This window comes from Oncorhynchus mykiss, chromosome 5, assembly GCF_013265735.2.
Source record: "Oncorhynchus mykiss isolate Arlee chromosome 5, USDA_OmykA_1.1, whole genome shotgun sequence".
Classification (NCBI taxonomy): domain Eukaryota; kingdom Metazoa; phylum Chordata; class Actinopteri; order Salmoniformes; family Salmonidae; genus Oncorhynchus; species Oncorhynchus mykiss.
Window position 1 is genome coordinate 1,748,192 of NC_048569.1, and position 23,385 is coordinate 1,771,576.

The 23,385-nt window shown below is 44.7% G+C and overlaps 1 protein-coding gene across 8 annotated transcripts in view; it reads left to right on the top strand.

Moving 5' to 3' along the window:
- The window catches only part of LOC110523072 (low-density lipoprotein receptor-related protein 2-like), a 119,401-nt gene that overhangs the window by 38,649 nt on the left and 57,367 nt on the right, over nucleotides 1-23,385 (top strand). For 3 of the 8 annotated variants that reach the window (XM_036976594.1, XM_036976598.1, XM_036976595.1), the window contains exons 19-34: nucleotides 1,918-2,124; nucleotides 2,231-2,482; nucleotides 10,165-10,371; nucleotides 10,478-10,729; nucleotides 18,412-18,618; nucleotides 18,725-18,991; nucleotides 19,149-19,364; nucleotides 19,453-19,629; nucleotides 19,736-20,002; nucleotides 20,160-20,375; nucleotides 20,464-20,640; nucleotides 20,747-21,013; nucleotides 21,171-21,386; nucleotides 21,562-21,791; nucleotides 22,025-22,154; nucleotides 22,263-22,456. In XM_036976594.1, coding sequence (XP_036832489.1) covers nucleotides 1,918-2,124; nucleotides 2,231-2,482; nucleotides 10,165-10,371; nucleotides 10,478-10,729; nucleotides 18,412-18,618; nucleotides 18,725-18,991; nucleotides 19,149-19,364; nucleotides 19,453-19,629; nucleotides 19,736-20,002; nucleotides 20,160-20,375; nucleotides 20,464-20,640; nucleotides 20,747-21,013; nucleotides 21,171-21,386; nucleotides 21,562-21,791; nucleotides 22,025-22,154; nucleotides 22,263-22,456 — 3,482 coding nt within the window. The remainder of the gene's footprint in view (nucleotides 1-1,917; nucleotides 2,125-2,230; nucleotides 2,483-10,164; nucleotides 10,372-10,477; nucleotides 10,730-18,411; nucleotides 18,619-18,724; nucleotides 18,992-19,148; nucleotides 19,365-19,452; nucleotides 19,630-19,735; nucleotides 20,003-20,159; nucleotides 20,376-20,463; nucleotides 20,641-20,746; nucleotides 21,014-21,170; nucleotides 21,387-21,561; nucleotides 21,792-22,024; nucleotides 22,155-22,262; nucleotides 22,457-23,385) is intronic. The other 5 variants (XM_036976599.1, XM_036976597.1, XM_036976596.1 and 2 more) reach the window with 5 other exon arrangements.

Genomic DNA, 23,385 nt, shown 5'->3' on the forward strand with positions numbered 1-23,385 from the left:
CCCTGCCCTCCTTTCGGAAAATCTGACCGACTCCATTTTGTTGCTCCCAGCCTATAGACCGAAACTTAAACAGGAAGCCTGTGCTCAGTTCTGTTCAACGCTGGTCCGACCAATCGGATTCCACGCTTGAAGATTGCTTCGATCACTTGGACTGGGATATGTTCGGCATAGCGTCGGACATTAACATGGATGAATATGCTGATTCGGTGAGCGAGTTTATTAGCAAGTGCATCGGTGATGTTGTACCCACAGCGTCTAAAACATTTTCCAACCAGAAACTGTGGATTGATGGCAGCATTTGCAAAACTGAAAGCACGAACCACTGCTTTTAATCAGGGCAAGGTGACCGGAAACATGACCGAATACACAGTGTAGCTATTCCCTCCAAGGCAATCAAACAAGCTAAGCACCAGTATAGAGACAAAGTAGTCGCAATTCAATGCCAGACTGCATCCCCAGCCGCGTCCTCAGAGCATGCGCAGACCAGCTGGCTGGTGTGTTTACGGGCATATTCAATCAATCCTTATCCCAGTCTGCTGTTCCCATATGCTTCAAGAGGGCCACCATTGTTCCTGTTCCCAAGAAAGCTAAGGCAACTGAGCTAAATGACTATCCGCTTCGTAACTCACTTCCGTGCTTTGAGAGACTAATCAAGGACCATATCACCTCCACCCTACCTGACACCCTAGACCTACTCCAATTTGCTTACCGCCCCAATAGGTCCACAGACAACGCAATCACACTGCCCTTACCCATCTGGACAAGAGGAATACCTATGTAAGAATGCTGTTCATCGACTACAGCTCAGCATTTAACATCATAGTACCCCCAACTCGTCATTAAGCTCTAGACCCTGGGTCTCGACCCCGCCCTGTGAAACTGGGTCCTGGAATTCCTGACGGGCCGCCCCCAGGTGGTGAGGGTAGGTAACATCTCCACCCCCCTGATCCTCCACACTGGGGCCCCACAAGGGTGCGTTCTCAGCCCTCTCCTGTTCACCCATGACTGCGTGGCCATGCCCGCCTCCAACCCAATCATCAAGTTTGCAGACGACACTACAGTGGTAGGCTTGATTGCCAACAATGACGAGACGGCCTACAGGGAGGAGGCGAAGGCCCTCTGAGTGTGGTCAGGAAAAAAACCTCACACTCGACGTCAACAAAACAAAGGAGATGATCGTGGACTTCAGGAAACAGCAGACGGAGGAGCCCCCTATCCACATCGACGGGACAGTCGTGGAGAAGGTGGGAAGTTAAGTTCCTTGGCGTACACATCACGGACAACTGAAATGGTCCACCCACACAGACAGCATGGTGAAGGCGCAGCAGCCCTAACCTCAGGCGGCTGAAGAAATTTGGCTCGTCACCAAACACACTCACAAACTTTTACAGATGCACAAGCGAGAACATCCTGTCGGGCTGTTGCCTGGTACGGCAACTGCTCCGCCCACAACCGTAAGGCTCTCCAGAGGGTAGTGAGCTCTGCACAACGCATCATCCGATGGACAACTACACCACCTGATGTCACAGGAAGGCCAAAAAGATCATCAAGGAGGACAACCACCCGAGCCACTTCCTGTTCAACCAACCTTCTTATTCATTCCTTTACACTTGTGTGTATAAGGTAGTTGTTGTGAAATTGTTAGATTACTTGTATATTACTGCAGGGTCGGAACTAGAAGCACAAGCATTTCGCTACAATCGCAAAAACATCTGCTAACCATGTGCATCTGACAAATACAAATTGATTTGAGTTTGAAAATGTTTACTAGCTAGTATATTAGCAGTTGAGACATGTTACCTACAGTCTAACCCTTTGTGCTGAATTGTTTTGGGGGAAACTAACGCTTCATTAGACTTGTTCTGGGTAGAGTGTAAAAGGCCTGTCTGTTATCTTGGTAATACTCTCTCCCTACAGAATCTCCAGTTCCACTTACTACAGCTTATTTGGCTCCAACTACAACCGTTCCAGATATTCTTCCTGCTCAGCCAGTCTGTACCAGTCCATCAGTGAGGTGTCGGGGCTCAACTTTGTGCATCTCCCAAACTCAGCTGTGTGACACATTGAGAGACTGCCCTGATGGTTTTGATGAGGAGTCCTGCATTACTAAATGTCCAAACCGAGGTAGATATATTAATGCGTTCTGATATTTGATACTGCTTTGCCACCCAGAAAACCCCTTTAACCCTCTTAACCTTTCTTCATGGTCCCTCTTATGTGTGTCTCCCAGGTGAGTTCCGGTGTAAGGACAGGAGGAAATGTATTGAGAGGAGTCTGGTTTGTGATGGACGCGCTCATTGCCATGATGGCTCAGATGAGATTGGCTGTCCAACGATCGCTGCTCCAACATCCCAAACTGCGCCCCTGAAGTGCCGTATGGGTTCTAGACTGTGCAAGGATGGGAGAGAGTGTGTCCTGCACAGCCATGTTTGTGATGGAGAGGTGGACTGTACGGATGGATCAGATGAACAGGACTGTGGAGGTGAGTCTGATTTCTGACTGGTCAGTCGGGACGTTTTCTAAATCGACTAAGTGTCTGACGGTGTTTATAAAATGGCATGACGTCCCAAAAATGGGGAACCGGACAGAACTGCCACTTGCAGTACACGGTCAACAATGTGACAAAGGTTATCTAATGTTTTTGTAGGGCTGTCAGAGTTAATCAGTTAACGTAAGTTCATCTTTTTGAAATTTTAGTGCGCATTTTCTTTATCGCGAATAAGCGCATTGTCTGAAAGCGTGTAACATTAGGTCAAAAGACATCTGAAATCTACAATGCCATGTAATGCATATTAACATTGCAGTTAAAGAAAGTGTGCGTTGTCAATTTACCTAATTTTGTTAACCGTTACCTTAGACAAAGTCAAGACAACAATATTCTTGTAATGTTTTTTGTATGAATCTTAAATGATGGCTCACTGAATAGGCAGGGGGGTTTATCAAAATAATTAAGGCACGGCACGCTTTTGGACTCATTCAGCAGTTTTTACTGATTAAGTACAATACCATTCCAAATGAATGTTGAAAGTTTAAATTATATTCCTAAAACGTTAGTAAAAAATGATGCCATGGCTGCCGCCTGTTGACTACACATATAGATAAATATCCTAACTAATATGCAGAAAAGGTTATTAATAGTACATGTTACAATTTACACAAACTGTACATCTGCAACAATCATATATATTTTTAAACGAGTACCTTATAAACTGCACACACACCAAAAACCCTCATTCAAGGGTTTTTCTTTTTACCATTTTCTACATTGTAGAATAATTGTGAAGACATCAAAACTATGAATTAGCACATATGGAATCATGTAGTAACCAAAGTGTTAAAATCAAAATATATTTTATACATTTGAAATTCTTCAAAAAAGCCACCCTTTGCCTTGACAGCTTTGCACACTCTTGGCATTCTCTCAACCAGCTTCATGAGGTAGTCACTTGGAATGCGTTTTCAAATAGCAGGTGTGCCGCCTTAAAGTATTTGTGAAATGTGTTTGAGCCAATCCGTTGTGACAATGTAAGGAAGGGTATACAGAAGAGAGCCCTATTTGGTAATTGACCAAGTCCATATGTCAAGAACAGCTCAAATAGCAATGAGAAATGACTGTCCGTTTAAGACATGAAGTTCAAGTGCAGTCGCAAAAACCAAGCACCATAATGTAACTGGCTCTAATGAGGACCGCCACAGGAATGGACGACCCAGAGTTACCCCTGATGCAAAGGATAAGTTCATTAGATTTACCAGCCTCAGAAATTGCAGCCCAAATAAATGCTTCACATAGTTCAAGTAAGACGCATCTCAACATCAACTGGTCAGAGGAGACTGCGAATCCAGCCACCATGATCGAATTGCTGCAAAGAAACCACTACTAAAGGACACCAATAAGAAAGACTTGCTTGAGCCAAGAAACACAAGCAATGGACATTAGACCGGTGGAAATTTGTCCTTTTGGTCCGAGTCCAAATTGGATATTTTTGGTTCCAACCGCTATGTCTTTGCGAGAACGGATCTCCGCATGTGTTTTTTCCCACCATAAAGCATGAAGGAGGTGGTGTTACGGTGTGGGGCTGCTTTGCTGGTGACACGGTCACAGCATTCTGCAGCCATACGCCATACCATCTGGTTTGGGCTTAGTGGGACTGTCATTTTGTTTTAACAGGACAATGACCCAACACAACTCCAGGCTGTTTAAGGGCTATTTTAACAATACGGAGAGTGATTGAGTACTGCATCAGATGACCTGGCTTCCACAATCCTCAACCAAATTGAGATGGTTTGGGATGAGTTGGACCGCAGAGTGAAGGGAAAGCAGCCAACAAGTGCTCACCATATGTGGGAACTCAAGACTTGGAAAAGCCTTCCAGGTGAAGCTGGTTGAGCGAATGCCAAGTGTGCAAAGCTGTCAAAGCAAAGGATGGCTATTTGAAATATATATTTAGATTTTAACACTTTGGTTGCTACATGATTCCATATGTTGCATAGTTTTGTCTTCGCTATTCTGCAACATAGGAAAAATAAGGAACCGTTTGCTTGAGTAGGTGTTCTAACACTTTTGACCGGTAGGGTTTATCCGCTCTAGGTTTATCCTCTCAGAAATGCTTGTTGTAAAAATTCAGAAAACAAAACATATTTTACATAGGTTTAAAGATGAACTTCTTGTTAATCCAACCACGGTGTCAGATTTATAAAATACTTTTCGGCGAAAGCATACCTAGCCCAGAACATAGCCTAGTTGAAAAATTATTACAAATAGTAACCAGCCAAGCAGAAGCGTTACAGAACTCAGAATTGGAGAGAAAATGAATCCCTTACCTTTGATCTTCATATGGTGGCACTCAGAAGACATTCATTTACTCAAATGTTCCTTTTGTTCGATAGTCTCTTTATATCCAAAAACCTCTTTTTGTTCAGATTTTCTTCAGTAATCCACAGGCTCAAACGCAGTCAAAACAGGCAGACAATCAAAATTGTATCCGTAAAGTTCATAGAAACATGTCAAATGATGTTTATATTCAATCCTCAGGTTGTTTTTAGCCCAAATGATCTATAATATTTCAACCGGACAATGACGTCGTCAATAAAAGGTACACAAGAAATGCACTCTCTCGGGATTGCGCATGAAAAAGCTCTGACACGTAAGGTTCCACTCATTCAGACTGGTCTTACTCCCTCATTTATAAGAATACAAGCCTGAAACAATTTCTAAACACTGTTGACATCTAGTGGAAGGCATAGGAACTGCAAATTGCGTCCTAAGTCGATGGATACAGTAATGGCATTGAATAGAAAACTACAAAACCAAAACACACAATACTTCCTGAATGGATTTTTCTCAGGTTTTCGCCTGCCAAATCAGTTCTGTTATACTCTGAGACAATATTTTAACAGTTTTGGAAACTAGAGTTTTCTATCCAAATCTACCAGTTACATGCATATCATATCTTCTGGGCCCGAGTAGCAGGCTTCTTAATTTGGGCATGCTTTTCATCCGAATGCTGCCCCCTACCCTAGAGAGGATTTATATATGTCACTTATTAGAGGATAACCTTTGGAAATGTCCACTATTTTGTGATGTTTTGATAGGGGATCACAAAAACAGGAAGAGGAACAATTTAGAAAAATATTTATTTAGATTTTTTTAAAGCCACATGGAAACTTGGATTAACCTATACATGGTTGGTTAGATGAGAATTTATAGAAGGCTTCCATTTATATTTTGGAATGGCAGATTTTGATTTTGGTGGTCTGCATCAAGGAAAAAGGAATAAACCACCAAGGTCAATGAATCACGACCTGCCATAGAATATCTGCAGTGAGTGATAAATAAATTAAATTATTACAATTTAGCAGATTAACACTGGAGTGATATATGAGCAGATGGTGTGTGAGAGTAGTGATACTGGTGTGCAAAAGTGCAGCAAAGTAAATAAAAACAATATGGGATGAGGTAGGTAGATCGGGTGGGCTATTTACAGATGGACTATGTACAGCTGCAGCGATCGGTTAGCTGCTCAGATAGCTGATGTTTAAAGTTAGTGAGGGAAATGTAAGACTCAGCTTCAGAGATTTTTGCAATTAGTTCCAGTCACTGGCAGCAGAGAACTGGAAGGAAAGGCGGCCAAAGAAGCTGTTGGCTTTAAGGATGACCAGTAAGATATATCTGCTGGAACGCGTGCTATGGGTGGGTGTTATCGTGAGCTGTGAAGGCAGAGCTTTACCTAGCATAGAGTGATAGATGACCTGGAGCCAGTGGGTCTGGCGACTAATATGTTACCGGGGCCATACAGGTCACAGTGGTGGGTGGTATAACGCGCTTTGGTAACAAAACGGATGGCTCTGTGATAGACTACATCCAATTTGCTGAGTAGAGTATTGGAGGCTATTTTGTAGATGACATCGCCGAAGTCGAGGATCGGTAGGACAGTCAGTTTTACTAGGCTAAGTTTGGCGGCGTGAGTGGAGGCTATTTTTGACTTTCAAATCCTTGTATTGATGTGTAGCCAGTGACTTGGAGACCGCCCAGAATTATCTGCACCATTTGAGGAAAATTCAAACTGCATTCTAAGTTCTGTGACCTCCTCCCCACCCCCACACACTCCTATGACAAAATCAAATATATTGCTGTTTTAAGCAATTGGTCTTGTCGTCATGTTGACTAAACTTTTATACTAACATCACCAAACTGAGGTCAAACGGAAGTGTAATTTGTGTGTAATGTGGTTTAAAATGTTGCCTTGTGTAATGTAGTAACACATACTATCCACATATTGGAAAGTAGCGTAATATACATTTTTTAGAAATGGATAAATCATTATAATTTGGGATGATAGTAAATGATACAAACTCACATTTGTTTCAATCACATATTTCTAGACCACATTTAACCATTCCAGCCCAGGACCTCAACATCCAGTTTCACCTGCAGGATCATCTGAGACCAGCCTTTCAGACAGCTGATAAAACTGTGGGTTTACAAAACTGAAGAAAGTCTGCTCAAACTGTCTCAGGGAAGCGCTTCTGCGTGCTTGTCATCCTCACCATGGTCTTGACCTGACTGTAGTCGTAACTGACTTCAGGGGGCAAATGCTCACCTTCAATGGCCACTGGCACTCTGGCGAAGTGTGCTTCATGGATTAAATCCTGGTTTCAACTGTACCAAGCAGATGTTGGATAGCATAAGGCATCGTGTGGGTGAGAGGTTTCATGTCAACGTTGTGAAGAATGCCCCATGGTGGGTTTATGGTATGGGCAAACATAAGCTATGAACACAATTGCATTTTATCGATGGCAATTTGAATGCACGGAGATGCCATGAGATCCTGAGGCCCATTCTCTGCCGCCATCACCTCATGTTTCAGCATGATAATGCATGACGCCATGTCTCAAGGATCTGTACACAATTCCTGGAAGCAGAAGTATGGCCTGCATACTCACCAGACATGTCACCCGTTGAGCATGTTTGGAAGACTGTGTACGACAGCATTTTCCAGTTCCTGCCAATATCTAGTAACTTCTCACAGCCATTGAAGAGGAGTGGGACAATATTCCACAGGCTGCCATCAACAGCCTGATCAACTCTACATGAAAATGGCAAATGGCGGTCACACCAGATACTGACTGGTTTTCTGATCCACGCCTCTACCTTTTAAGGTACCTGTGACCAGCTGATGCAAATCTGTATTCCCAGTTGTGAAATCCAGAGATTAAGGCCTAGTGATTGTATTTCAATTGACTGATTTCCTTATCAGATCGATTTATAAAGACGGTACACCAGCAGAGTGCTATAAAGTGCTATACAGAAAACGAGCCTAAAACCCGAACAGCAAGCAATGCAGACGTAGAAGCAAGGTGGCATTGAACTACCTAGAATGGCAGGAACCTAGGAAGAAACTTATAGGAACCAGGCACTGAGGGGTGGCCAGTCCTATTCTGGCTGTGCTGTGTGGAGGGTATATATGGCCATTTAAGGCCAGATTGTTCAAAAGTTGATAATGACCAGCAGGGTCAAAACAATAATCATTGGTTGTAGAGGGTGCAACATGTACTCCTCAGGAGTAAATGTCAATGGCTCTTCATAGCTGAGCAGTGAGGTTGTTGTGGGGGGGGGGGTTCGAGGGAGCTCAGTAAAATCTTTGTTGCGTTTTATATTTTTAAGTGTACATTGACATATTGACTGCGCGGGCTGGCAAAACCCTGGATAATTTTTATTCTAACTTCTGCGACGCATACAAAGCCCTCCCCTGCCCTCCTTTCGGAAAATCTGACCGACTCCATTTTGTTGCTCCCAGCCTATAGACCGAAACTTAAACAGGAAGCCTGTGCTCAGTTCTGTTCAACGCTGGTCCGACCAATCGGATTCCACGCTTGAAGATTGCTTCGATCACTTGGACTGGGATATGTTCGGCATAGCGTCGGACATTAACATGGATGAATATGCTGATTCGGTGAGCGAGTTTATTAGCAAGTGCATCGGTGATGTTGTACCCACAGCGTCTAAAACATTTTCCAACCAGAAACTGTGGATTGATGGCAGCATTTGCAAAACTGAAAGCACGAACCACTGCTTTTAATCAGGGCAAGGTGACCGGAAACATGACCGAATACACAGTGTAGCTATTCCCTCCAAGGCAATCAAACAAGCTAAGCACCAGTATAGAGACAAAGTAGTCGCAATTCAATGCCAGACTGCATCCCCAGCCGCGTCCTCAGAGCATGCGCAGACCAGCTGGCTGGTGTGTTTACGGGCATATTCAATCAATCCTTATCCCAGTCTGCTGTTCCCATATGCTTCAAGAGGGCCACCATTGTTCCTGTTCCCAAGAAAGCTAAGGCAACTGAGCTAAATGACTATCCGCTTCGTAACTCACTTCCGTGCTTTGAGAGACTAATCAAGGACCATATCACCTCCACCCTACCTGACACCCTAGACCTACTCCAATTTGCTTACCGCCCCAATAGGTCCACAGACAACGCAATCACACTGCCCTTACCCATCTGGACAAGAGGAATACCTATGTAAGAATGCTGTTCATCGACTACAGCTCAGCATTTAACATCATAGTACCCCCAACTCGTCATTAAGCTCTAGACCCTGGGTCTCGACCCCGCCCTGTGAAACTGGGTCCTGGAATTCCTGACGGGCCGCCCCCAGGTGGTGAGGGTAGGTAACATCTCCACCCCCCTGATCCTCCACACTGGGGCCCCACAAGGGTGCGTTCTCAGCCCTCTCCTGTTCACCCATGACTGCGTGGCCATGCCCGCCTCCAACCCAATCATCAAGTTTGCAGACGACACTACAGTGGTAGGCTTGATTGCCAACAATGACGAGACGGCCTACAGGGAGGAGGCGAAGGCCCTCTGAGTGTGGTCAGGAAAAAAACCTCACACTCGACGTCAACAAAACAAAGGAGATGATCGTGGACTTCAGGAAACAGCAGACGGAGGAGCCCCCTATCCACATCGACGGGACAGTCGTGGAGAAGGTGGGAAGTTAAGTTCCTTGGCGTACACATCACGGACAACTGAAATGGTCCACCCACACAGACAGCATGGTGAAGGCGCAGCAGCCCTAACCTCAGGCGGCTGAAGAAATTTGGCTCGTCACCAAACACACTCACAAACTTTTACAGATGCACAAGCGAGAACATCCTGTCGGGCTGTTGCCTGGTACGGCAACTGCTCCGCCCACAACCGTAAGGCTCTCCAGAGGGTAGTGAGCTCTGCACAACGCATCATCCGATGGACAACTACACCACCTGATGTCACAGGAAGGCCAAAAAGATCATCAAGGAGGACAACCACCCGAGCCACTTCCTGTTCAACCAACCTTCTTATTCATTCCTTTACACTTGTGTGTATAAGGTAGTTGTTGTGAAATTGTTAGATTACTTGTATATTACTGCAGGGTCGGAACTAGAAGCACAAGCATTTCGCTACAATCGCAAAAACATCTGCTAACCATGTGCATCTGACAAATACAAATTGATTTGAGTTTGAAAATGTTTACTAGCTAGTATATTAGCAGTTGAGACATGTTACCTACAGTCTAACCCTTTGTGCTGAATTGTTTTGGGGGAAACTAACGCTTCATTAGACTTGTTCTGGGTAGAGTGTAAAAGGCCTGTCTGTTATCTTGGTAATACTCTCTCCCTACAGAATCTCCAGTTCCACTTACTACAGCTTATTTGGCTCCAACTACAACCGTTCCAGATATTCTTCCTGCTCAGCCAGTCTGTACCAGTCCATCAGTGAGGTGTCGGGGCTCAACTTTGTGCATCTCCCAAACTCAGCTGTGTGACACATTGAGAGACTGCCCTGATGGTTTTGATGAGGAGTCCTGCATTACTAAATGTCCAAACCGAGGTAGATATATTAATGCGTTCTGATATTTGATACTGCTTTGCCACCCAGAAAACCCCTTTAACCCTCTTAACCTTTCTTCATGGTCCCTCTTATGTGTGTCTCCCAGGTGAGTTCCGGTGTAAGGACAGGAGGAAATGTATTGAGAGGAGTCTGGTTTGTGATGGACGCGCTCATTGCCATGATGGCTCAGATGAGATTGGCTGTCCAACGATCGCTGCTCCAACATCCCAAACTGCGCCCCTGAAGTGCCGTATGGGTTCTAGACTGTGCAAGGATGGGAGAGAGTGTGTCCTGCACAGCCATGTTTGTGATGGAGAGGTGGACTGTACGGATGGATCAGATGAACAGGACTGTGGAGGTGAGTCTGATTTCTGACTGGTCAGTCGGGACGTTTTCTAAATCGACTAAGTGTCTGACGGTGTTTATAAAATGGCATGACGTCCCAAAAATGGGGAACCGGACAGAACTGCCACTTGCAGTACACGGTCAACAATGTGACAAAGGTTATCTAATGTTTTTGTAGGGCTGTCAGAGTTAATCAGTTAACGTAAGTTCATCTTTTTGAAATTTTAGTGCGCATTTTCTTTATCGCGAATAAGCGCATTGTCTGAAAGCGTGTAACATTAGGTCAAAAGACATCTGAAATCTACAATGCCATGTAATGCATATTAACATTGCAGTTAAAGAAAGTGTGCGTTGTCAATTTACCTAATTTTGTTAACCGTTACCTTAGACAAAGTCAAGACAACAATATTCTTGTAATGTTTTTTGTATGAATCTTAAATGATGGCTCACTGAATAGGCAGGGGGGTTTATCAAAATAATTAAGGCACGGCACGCTTTTGGACTCATTCAGCAGTTTTTACTGATTAAGTACAATACCATTCCAAATGAATGTTGAAAGTTTAAATTATATTCCTAAAACGTTAGTAAAAAATGATGCCATGGCTGCCGCCTGTTGACTACACATATAGATAAATATCCTAACTAATATGCAGAAAAGGTTATTAATAGTACATGTTACAATTTACACAAACTGTACATCTGCAACAATCATATATATTTTTAAACGAGTACCTTATAAACTGCACACACACCAAAAACCCTCATTCAAGGGTTTTTCTTTTTACCATTTTCTACATTGTAGAATAATTGTGAAGACATCAAAACTATGAATTAGCACATATGGAATCATGTAGTAACCAAAGTGTTAAAATCAAAATATATTTTATACATTTGAAATTCTTCAAAAAAGCCACCCTTTGCCTTGACAGCTTTGCACACTCTTGGCATTCTCTCAACCAGCTTCATGAGGTAGTCACTTGGAATGCGTTTTCAAATAGCAGGTGTGCCGCCTTAAAGTATTTGTGAAATGTGTTTGAGCCAATCCGTTGTGACAATGTAAGGAAGGGTATACAGAAGAGAGCCCTATTTGGTAATTGACCAAGTCCATATGTCAAGAACAGCTCAAATAGCAATGAGAAATGACTGTCCGTTTAAGACATGAAGTTCAAGTGCAGTCGCAAAAACCAAGCACCATAATGTAACTGGCTCTAATGAGGACCGCCACAGGAATGGACGACCCAGAGTTACCCCTGATGCAAAGGATAAGTTCATTAGATTTACCAGCCTCAGAAATTGCAGCCCAAATAAATGCTTCACATAGTTCAAGTAAGACGCATCTCAACATCAACTGGTCAGAGGAGACTGCGAATCCAGCCACCATGATCGAATTGCTGCAAAGAAACCACTACTAAAGGACACCAATAAGAAAGACTTGCTTGAGCCAAGAAACACAAGCAATGGACATTAGACCGGTGGAAATTTGTCCTTTTGGTCCGAGTCCAAATTGGATATTTTTGGTTCCAACCGCTATGTCTTTGCGAGAACGGATCTCCGCATGTGTTTTTTCCCACCATAAAGCATGAAGGAGGTGGTGTTACGGTGTGGGGCTGCTTTGCTGGTGACACGGTCACAGCATTCTGCAGCCATACGCCATACCATCTGGTTTGGGCTTAGTGGGACTGTCATTTTGTTTTAACAGGACAATGACCCAACACAACTCCAGGCTGTTTAAGGGCTATTTTAACAATACGGAGAGTGATTGAGTACTGCATCAGATGACCTGGCTTCCACAATCCTCAACCAAATTGAGATGGTTTGGGATGAGTTGGACCGCAGAGTGAAGGGAAAGCAGCCAACAAGTGCTCACCATATGTGGGAACTCAAGACTTGGAAAAGCCTTCCAGGTGAAGCTGGTTGAGCGAATGCCAAGTGTGCAAAGCTGTCAAAGCAAAGGATGGCTATTTGAAATATATATTTAGATTTTAACACTTTGGTTGCTACATGATTCCATATGTTGCATAGTTTTGTCTTCGCTATTCTGCAACATAGGAAAAATAAGGAACCGTTTGCTTGAGTAGGTGTTCTAACACTTTTGACCGGTAGGGTTTATCCGCTCTAGGTTTATCCTCTCAGAAATGCTTGTTGTAAAAATTCAGAAAACAAAACATATTTTACATAGGTTTAAAGATGAACTTCTTGTTAATCCAACCACGGTGTCAGATTTATAAAATACTTTTCGGCGAAAGCATACCTAGCCCAGAACATAGCCTAGTTGAAAAATTATTACAAATAGTAACCAGCCAAGCAGAAGCGTTACAGAACTCAGAATTGGAGAGAAAATGAATCCCTTACCTTTGATCTTCATATGGTGGCACTCAGAAGACATTCATTTACTCAAATGTTCCTTTTGTTCGATAGTCTCTTTATATCCAAAAACCTCTTTTTGTTCAGATTTTCTTCAGTAATCCACAGGCTCAAACGCAGTCAAAACAGGCAGACAATCAAAATTGTATCCGTAAAGTTCATAGAAACATGTCAAATGATGTTTATATTCAATCCTCAGGTTGTTTTTAGCCCAAATGATCTATAATATTTCAACCGGACAATGACGTCGTCAATAAAAGGTACACAAGAAATGCACTCTCTCGGGATTGCGCATGAAAAAGCTCTGACACGTAAGGTTCCACTCATTCAGACTGGTCTTACTCCCTCATTTATAAGAATACAAGCCTGAAACAATTTCTAAACACTGTTGACATCTAGTGGAAGGCATAGGAACTGCAAATTGCGTCCTAAGTCGATGGATACAGTAATGGCATTGAATAGAAAACTACAAAACCAAAACACACAATACTTCCTGAATGGATTTTTCTCAGGTTTTCGCCTGCCAAATCAGTTCTGTTATACTCTGAGACAATATTTTAACAGTTTTGGAAACTAGAGTTTTCTATCCAAATCTACCAGTTACATGCATATCATATCTTCTGGGCCCGAGTAGCAGGCTTCTTAATTTGGGCATGCTTTTCATCCGAATGCTGCCCCCTACCCTAGAGAGGATTTATATATGTCACTTATTAGAGGATAACCTTTGGAAATGTCCACTATTTTGTGATGTTTTGATAGGGGATCACAAAAACAGGAAGAGGAACAATTTAGAAAAATATTTATTTAGATTTTTTTAAAGCCACATGGAAACTTGGATTAACCTATACATGGTTGGTTAGATGAGAATTTATAGAAGGCTTCCATTTATATTTTGGAATGGCAGATTTTGATTTTGGTGGTCTGCATCAAGGAAAAAGGAATAAACCACCAAGGTCAATGAATCACGACCTGCCATAGAATATCTGCAGTGAGTGATAAATAAATTAAATTATTACAATTTAGCAGATTAACACTGGAGTGATATATGAGCAGATGGTGTGTGAGAGTAGTGATACTGGTGTGCAAAAGTGCAGCAAAGTAAATAAAAACAATATGGGATGAGGTAGGTAGATCGGGTGGGCTATTTACAGATGGACTATGTACAGCTGCAGCGATCGGTTAGCTGCTCAGATAGCTGATGTTTAAAGTTAGTGAGGGAAATGTAAGACTCAGCTTCAGAGATTTTTGCAATTAGTTCCAGTCACTGGCAGCAGAGAACTGGAAGGAAAGGCGGCCAAAGAAGCTGTTGGCTTTAAGGATGACCAGTAAGATATATCTGCTGGAACGCGTGCTATGGGTGGGTGTTATCGTGAGCTGTGAAGGCAGAGCTTTACCTAGCATAGAGTGATAGATGACCTGGAGCCAGTGGGTCTGGCGACTAATATGTTACCGGGGCCATACAGGTCACAGTGGTGGGTGGTATAACGCGCTTTGGTAACAAAACGGATGGCTCTGTGATAGACTACATCCAATTTGCTGAGTAGAGTATTGGAGGCTATTTTGTAGATGACATCGCCGAAGTCGAGGATCGGTAGGACAGTCAGTTTTACTAGGCTAAGTTTGGCGGCGTGAGTGGAGGCTATTTTTGACTTTCAAATCCTTGTATTGATGTGTAGCCAGTGACTTGGAGACCGCCCAGAATTATCTGCACCATTTGAGGAAAATTCAAACTGCATTCTAAGTTCTGTGACCTCCTCCCCACCCCCACACACTCCTATGACAAAATCAAATATATTGCTGTTTTAAGCAATTGGTCTTGTCGTCATGTTGACTAAACTTTTATACTAACATCACCAAACTGAGGTCAAACGGAAGTGTAATTTGTGTGTAATGTGGTTTAAAATGTTGCCTTGTGTAATGTAGTAACACATACTATCCACATATTGGAAAGTAGCGTAATATACATTTTTTAGAAATGGATAAATCATTATAATTTGGGATGATAGTAAATGATACAAACTCACATTTGTTTCAATCACATATTTCTAGACCACATTTAACCATTCCAGCCCAGGACCTCAACATCCAGTTTCACCTGCAGGATCATCTGAGACCAGCCTTTCAGACAGCTGATAAAACTGTGGGTTTACAAAACTGAAGAAAGTCTGCTCAAACTGTCTCAGGGAAGCGCTTCTGCGTGCTTGTCATCCTCACCATGGTCTTGACCTGACTGTAGTCGTAACTGACTTCAGGGGGCAAATGCTCACCTTCAATGGCCACTGGCACTCTGGCGAAGTGTGCTTCATGGATTAAATCCTGGTTTCAACTGTACCAAGCAGATGTTGGATAGCATAAGGCATCGTGTGGGTGAGAGGTTTCATGTCAACGTTGTGAAGAATGCCCCATGGTGGGTTTATGGTATGGGCAAACATAAGCTATGAACACAATTGCATTTTATCGATGGCAATTTGAATGCACGGAGATGCCATGAGATCCTGAGGCCCATTCTCTGCCGCCATCACCTCATGTTTCAGCATGATAATGCATGACGCCATGTCTCAAGGATCTGTACACAATTCCTGGAAGCAGAAGTATGGCCTGCATACTCACCAGACATGTCACCCGTTGAGCATGTTTGGAAGACTGTGTACGACAGCATTTTCCAGTTCCTGCCAATATCTAGTAACTTCTCACAGCCATTGAAGAGGAGTGGGACAATATTCCACAGGCTGCCATCAACAGCCTGATCAACTCTACATGAAAATGGCAAATGGCGGTCACACCAGATACTGACTGGTTTTCTGATCCACGCCTCTACCTTTTAAGGTACCTGTGACCAGCTGATGCAAATCTGTATTCCCAGTTGTGAAATCCAGAGATTAAGGCCTAGTGATTGTATTTCAATTGACTGATTTCCTTATCAGATCGATTTATAAAGACGGTACACCAGCAGAGTGCTATAAAGTGCTATACAGAAAACGAGCCTAAAACCCGAACAGCAAGCAATGCAGACGTAGAAGCAAGGTGGCATTGAACTACCTAGAATGGCAGGAACCTAGGAAGAAACTTATAGGAACCAGGCACTGAGGGGTGGCCAGTCCTATTCTGGCTGTGCTGTGTGGAGGGTATATATGGCCATTTAAGGCCAGATTGTTCAAAAGTTGATAATGACCAGCAGGGTCAAAACAATAATCATTGGTTGTAGAGGGTGCAACATGTACTCCTCAGGAGTAAATGTCAATGGCTCTTCATAGCTGAGCAGTGAGGTTGTTGTGGGGGGGGGGGTTCGAGGGAGCTCAGTAAAATCTTTGTTGCGTTTTATATTTTTAAGTGTACATTGACATATTGACTGCGCGGGCTGGCAAAACCCTGGATAATTTTTATTCTAACTTCTGCGACGCATACAAAGCCCTCCCCTGCCCTCCTTTCGGAAAATCTGACCGACTCCATTTTGTTGCTCCCAGCCTATAGACCGAAACTTAAACAGGAAGCCTGTGCTCAGTTCTGTTCAACGCTGGTCCGACCAATCGGATTCCACGCTTGAAGATTGCTTCGATCACTTGGACTGGGATATGTTCGGCATAGCGTCGGACATTAACATGGATGAATATGCTGATTCGGTGAGCGAGTTTATTAGCAAGTGCATCGGTGATGTTGTACCCACAGCGTCTAAAACATTTTCCAACCAGAAACTGTGGATTGATGGCAGCATTTGCAAAACTGAAAGCACGAACCACTGCTTTTAATCAGGGCAAGGTGACCGGAAACATGACCGAATACACAGTGTAGCTATTCCCTCCAAGGCAATCAAACAAGCTAAGCACCAGTATAGAGACAAAGTAGTCGCAATTCAATGCCAGACTGCATCCCCAGCCGCGTCCTCAGAGCATGCGCAGACCAGCTGGCTGGTGTGTTTACGGGCATATTCAATCAATCCTTATCCCAGTCTGCTGTTCCCATATGCTTCAAGAGGGCCACCATTGTTCCTGTTCCCAAGAAAGCTAAGGCAACTGAGCTAAATGAATATCCGCTTCGTAACTCACTTCCGTGCTTTGAGAGACTAATCAAGGACCATATCACCTCCACCCTACCTGACACCCTAGACCTACTCCAATTTGCTTACCGCCCCAATAGGTCCACAGACAACGCAATCACACTGCCCTTACCCATCTGGACAAGAGGAATACCTATGTAAGAATGCTGTTCATCGACTACAGCTCAGCATTTAACATCATAGTACCCCCAACTCGTCATTAAGCTCTAGACCCTGGGTCTCGACCCCGCCCTGTGAAACTGGGTCCTGGAATTCCTGACGGGCCGCCCCCAGGTGGTGAGGGTAGGTAACATCTCCACCCCCCTGATCCTCCACACTGGGGCCCCACAAGGGTGCGTTCTCAGCCCTCTCCTGTTCACCCATGACTGCGTGGCCATGCCCGCCTCCAACCCAATCATCAAGTTTGCAGACGACACTACAGTGGTAGGCTTGATTGCCAACAATGACGAGACGGCCTACAGGGAGGAGGCGAAGGCCCTCGGAGTGTGGTCAGGAAAAAAACCTCACACTCGACGTCAACAAAACAAAGGAGATGATCGTGGACTTCAGGAAACAGCAGACGGAGGAGCCCCCTATCCACATCGACGGGACAGTCGTGGAGAAGGTGGGAAGTTAAGTTCCTTGGCGTACACATCACGGACAACTGAAATGGTCCACCCACACAGACAGCATGGTGAAGGCGCAGCAGCCCTAACCTCAGGCGGCTGAAGAAATTTGGCTCGTCACCAAACACACTCACAAACTTTTACAGATGCACAAGCGAGAACATCCTGTCGGGCTGTTGCCTGGTACGGCAACTGCTCCGCCCACAACCGTAAGGCTCTCCAGAGGGTAGTGAGCTCTGCACAACGCATCCTCCGATGGACAACTACACCACCTGATGTCACAGGAAGGCCAAAAAGATAATCAAGGAGGACAACCACCCGAGCCACTTCCTGTTCAACCAACCTTCTTATTCATTCCTTTACACTTGTGTGTATAAGGTAGTTGTTGTGAAATTGTTAGATTACTTGTATATTACTGCAGGGTCGGAACTAGAAGCACAAGCATTTCGCTACAATCGCAAAAACATCTGCTAACCATGTGCATCTGACAAATACAAATTGATTTGAGTTTGAAAATGTTTACTAGCTAGTATATTAGCAGTTGAGACATGTTACCTACAGTCTAACCCTTTGTGCTGAATTGTTTTGGGGGAAACTAACGCTTCAATAGACTTGTTCTGGGTAGAGTGTAAAAGGCCTGTCTGTTATCTTGGTAATACTCTCTCCCTACAGAATCTCCAGTTCCACTTACTACAGCTTATTTGGCTCCAACTACAACCGTTCCAGATATTCTTCCTGCTCAGCCAGTCTGTACCAGTCCATCAGTGAGGTGTCGGGGCTCAACTTTGTGCATCTCCCAAACTCAGCTGTGTGACACATTGAGAGACTGCCCTGATGGTTTTGATGAGGAGTCCTGCATTACTAAATGTCCAAACCGAGGTAGATATATTAATGCGTTCTGATATTTGATACTGCTTTGCCACCCAGAAAACCCCTTTAACCCTCTTAACCTTTCTTCATGGTCCCTCTTATGTGTGTCTCCCAGGTGAGTTCCGGTGTAAGGACAGGAGGAAATGTATTGAGAGGAGTCTGGTTTGTGATGGACGCGCTCATTGCCATGATGGCTCAGATGAGATTGGCTGTCCAACGATCGCTGCTCCAACATCCCAAACTGCGCCCCTGAAGTGCCGTATGGGTTCTAGACTGTGCAAGGATGGGAGAGAGTGTGTCCTGCACAGCCATGTTTGTGATGGAGAGGTGGACTGTACGGATGGATCAGATGAACAGGACTGTGAGCTCCTCTGCAAAGCAGGTCAGAAGCTCACCTCTTGATCTGGTGTAATGTATTTAAACACAAGTGGCCAGTTTCAGCACAAATCCATCCATTCATATCAATGTCCTTAGGTCAGTTCCAGTGTACTCATTGGTTGTTAGCTCAGGTCCAGTGTGCTCCATGGTTCCTACCTCAGGTCAGTTCCAGTGTGCTCATGGGAAGAAGTGTATCGACCAGCAGCAGATGTGTGATGGAAAGGCACAGTGCCAGGACCGTTCTGATGAAATGGACTGCTTCAAGGCCACCAAGAGCTGCAGTCATCGCTGTGACAACAATAGCCGCTGTATCCCAGAAACCTTCCTCTGTGATGGAGAGAGGGACTGTGCGGACGACTCTGATGAGGAAGGCTGTGGTGAGACACTGCTGACTCACTTGGACAGTTGGTACAGAAGGATGAGGAGAGTCTCTTTAAATGAATCTAATGTAACCTCTCTCCCTAGATTCTAACAAGGTCCTTCCTCCTGTCCTGCCAACTCTGGCTCAGACCTGTACCAGTCCATCAGTGAGGTGTCGGGGCTCAACTTTGTGCATCTCCCAAACTCAGCTGTGTGACACATTGAGAGACTGCCCTGATGGTTTTGATGAGGAGTCCTGCATTACTAAATGTCCAAACCGAGGTAGATATATTAATGCGTTCTGATATTTGATACTGCTTTGCCACCCAGAAAACCCCTTTAACCCTCTTAACCTTTCTTCATGGTCCCTCTTATGTGTGTCTCCCAGGTGAGTTCCGGTGTAAGGACAGGAGGAAATGTATTGAGAGGAGTCTGGTTTGTGATGGACGCGCTCATTGCCATGATGGCTCAGATGAGATTGGCTGTCCAACGATCGCTGCTCCAACATCCCAAACTGCGCCCCTGAAGTGCCGTATGGGTTCTAGACTGTGCAAGGATGGGAGAGAGTGTGTCCTGCACAGCCATGTTTGTGATGGAGAGGTGGACTGTACGGATGGATCAGATGAACAGGACTGTGAGCTCCTCTGCAAAGCAGGTCAGAAGCTCACCTCTTGATCTGGTGTAATGTATTTAAACACAAGTGGCCAGTTTCAGCACAAATCCATCCATTCATATCAATGTCCTTAGGTCAGTTCCAGTGTACTCATTGGTTGTTAGCTCAGGTCCAGTGTGCTCCATGGTTCCTACCTCAGGTCAGTTCCAGTGTGCTCATGGGAAGAAGTGTATCGACCAGCAGCAGATGTGTGATGGAAAGGCACAGTGCCAGGACCGTTCTGATGAAATGGACTGCTTCAAGGCCACCAAGAGCTGCAGTCATCGCTGTGACAACAATAGCCGCTGTATCCCAGAAATCTTCCTCTGTGATGGAGAGAGGGACTGTGCGGACGACTCTGATGAGGAAGGCTGTGGTGAGACACTGCTGACTCACTTGGACAGTTGGTACAGAAGGATGAGGAGAGTCTCTTTAAATGAATCTAATGTAACCTCTCTCCCTAGATTCTAACAAGGTCCTTCCTCCTGTCCTGCCAACTCTGGCTCAGACCTGTACCAGTCCATCAGTGAGGTGTCGGGGCTCAACTTTGTGCATCTCCCAAACTCAGCTGTGTGACACATTGAGAGACTGCCCTGATGGTTTTGATGAGGAGTCCTGCATTACTAAATGTCCAAACCGAGGTAGATATATTAATGCGTTCTGATATTTGATACTGCTTTGCCACCCAGAAAACCCCTTTAACCCTCTTAACCTTTCTTCATGGTCCCTCTTATGTGTGTCTCCCAGGTGAGTTCCGGTGTAAGGACAGGAGGAAATGTATTGAGAGGAGTCTGGTTTGTGATGGACGCGCTCATTGCCATGATGGCTCAGATGAGATTGGCTGTCCAACGATCGCTGCTCCAACATCCCAAACTGCGCCCCTGAAGTGCCGTATGGGTTCTAGACTGTGCAAGGATGGTAGAGAGTGTGTCCTGCACAGCCATGTTTGTGATGGAGAGGTGGACTGTAAGGATGGATCAGATGAACAGGACTGTGAGCTCCTCTGCAAACCAGGTCTGAAGCTCACCTCTTGATCTGGTGTAATGTGTTTAATCACACGTAACCAGTTTCTGCACAAATCCATCCATTCATATCAATGTCCTTAGGTCAGTTCCAGTGTACTCATTTGTTGTTAGCTCAGGTCCAGTGTGCTCATTGGTTCCTACCTCAGGTCAGTTCCAGTGTGCTCATGGGAAGAAGTGTATCGACCAGCAGCAGATGTGTGATGGAAAGGCACAGTGCCAGGACCGTTCTGATGAAATGGACTGCTTCAAGGCCACCAAGAGCTGCAGTCATCGCTGTGACAACAATAGCCGCTGTATCCCAGAAACCTTCCTCTGTGATGGAGAGAGAGACTGTTCGGACGGCTCTGATGAGGAAGACTGTGGTATGAGCCTGATCTCTAAAAACCGTTTCCATTGTAATGGGTGTTTATAACCCATTTCCACTGATGTGGTTCCATGTTGTTTAGAACCCATTTCCACCTTGTTCTGAACCCGTTTCTACTTAGTTTTTTGCAATCATTGCTCTCCTCTGCTTCTGCCATCTCGCTCTCCTCCCAGTGGCAAAGCTTTGTGGCCAGCAGCAGTATCATTGCAGTAATGGTCAGTGTGTGTCTGAGGCTCTCCGTTGTGACGGCCATGCTGACTGCGGAGACCATTCTGACGAGGTGGGCTGTGCCAAACCCCCCCACTGTCCCCCGGAGCGCCGCTGCCCAAACAGCCATGAATGTCTTGTGGAGGAATGGCTGTGTGATGGGGAACAGGACTGCCAGGACGGTTCAGACGAGATGGTGAGGAACCCGCCTAATATTAACCTTCACTTTAAAATGATTGTGCAAAACATTTATATACTTGCTCACAGCCAGATGAACTCATGGATACCACTTTTATGGCTCCATGATCAGTATTAAGGAAGTCCAAGGTAGTTTTGGAAAACAATACAAACTAGCATGCTAGGTTAATTTCCATAATCTCGCACAATCAATTTACCTTAACCCATCTCTAAATTCTGGGTAAACTTCAGAATTGTAAGGTGTCTCCAGTGACGTGTGGGGAGTTCCAGTGGAGCTGTGTCTCTAAGACCCAGTGTATCCCTGCAACCTGGAGGTGTGATGGACAGCAGGACTGTGAGGACTACAGTGACGAGGCCGGATGTGAGCTTAAACAAAGGGTTATGGTTACATTTGTATTTGGCCAGGTGAAGTGCTCCAACCAGCTGTGGTAGTGGAGAGTGTGTGGACCAGTCTGTTGTTTTACTGTAGGTGACCAGTTGAAGTGCTCCAACCAACTTTACCAGTGTGGTAGTGGAGAGTGTGTGGACCATTCCCTGCTGTGTGACCACATCATCAACTGTCCTGATGGATCTGACGAGGGGCACGGTTGTTCCACCAATAACTGCTCCAGCCCTGGGACCCCCCAATGTGACCAGCACTGTGTCAGCACCCCTTACGGACCGGTTAGTACCCCAACCCAGGGTTTTCAAAACCCGGTCCTGCGTAATATTACATTTAACACTTTTCACATTGTGTACCCTCAGGACACTACTCTACTACCACATCTACAAAACAAAATCCATGTTACGTGTGGGTAGAGTATGTGTATGCTTGTGACCCTTAAAGTCCCCGCTGTTCCATAAGTTTCATTTTTATCTGTTTAAAATCTGATTCTACTGCTTGCATCAGTTAACTGATGTGGAATAGAGTTCCATGTAGTCATGGCTTTATGTAGTACTGTGCGCCTCCCATAGTTTGTTCTGGACTTGGGGACTGTGAAGAGACCTCTGGTGACATGCCTTGTGGATTATGCATGGCTGTCTGAGTTGTCTGCTAGTATTTTAAATAGACACCTTGGTGCCGATTGTAATTTGACAGCCAAACACACGACTGGGCAGTAGTCCAGGTGAGACTAAACTAGGGCCTGTAGTACCTGCCTTGTTGATAGTTAAGGCCGAGCAGTGCTTTTTTATGGACATACTTCTCCCCATTTTAGCTACTGTTGTATCAATATGTTTGAAAATGACAGTTTACAATAGTTTGACTCAAAGCAGTTTAGTCACCTTAACTTGCTTTTAGTTTGACATATTTAGGACTAACTTATTTATTGCCACCCATTCTGAAACTAACTGCAGCTCTTTAGGGTTGCAGAGATTTCACTCGCTGTAGTAGCTGACGTGTATGGTGTGGAGTCCTTCGCATACACACTGGCTTTACGCAGAGGCTGAAGAAATGTGGCATGCCACCTAAAACACTTTCACAGATGCACAATTGAGAGTATCCTGTTGGGCTGTATCACCACCTGATATGGCAACTGCATTGCCCACAACCACAAGGATCTCCAGAGGGTGGTGCGGTCTGCACAGCATATCACCGGGGGCAAACTACCTGC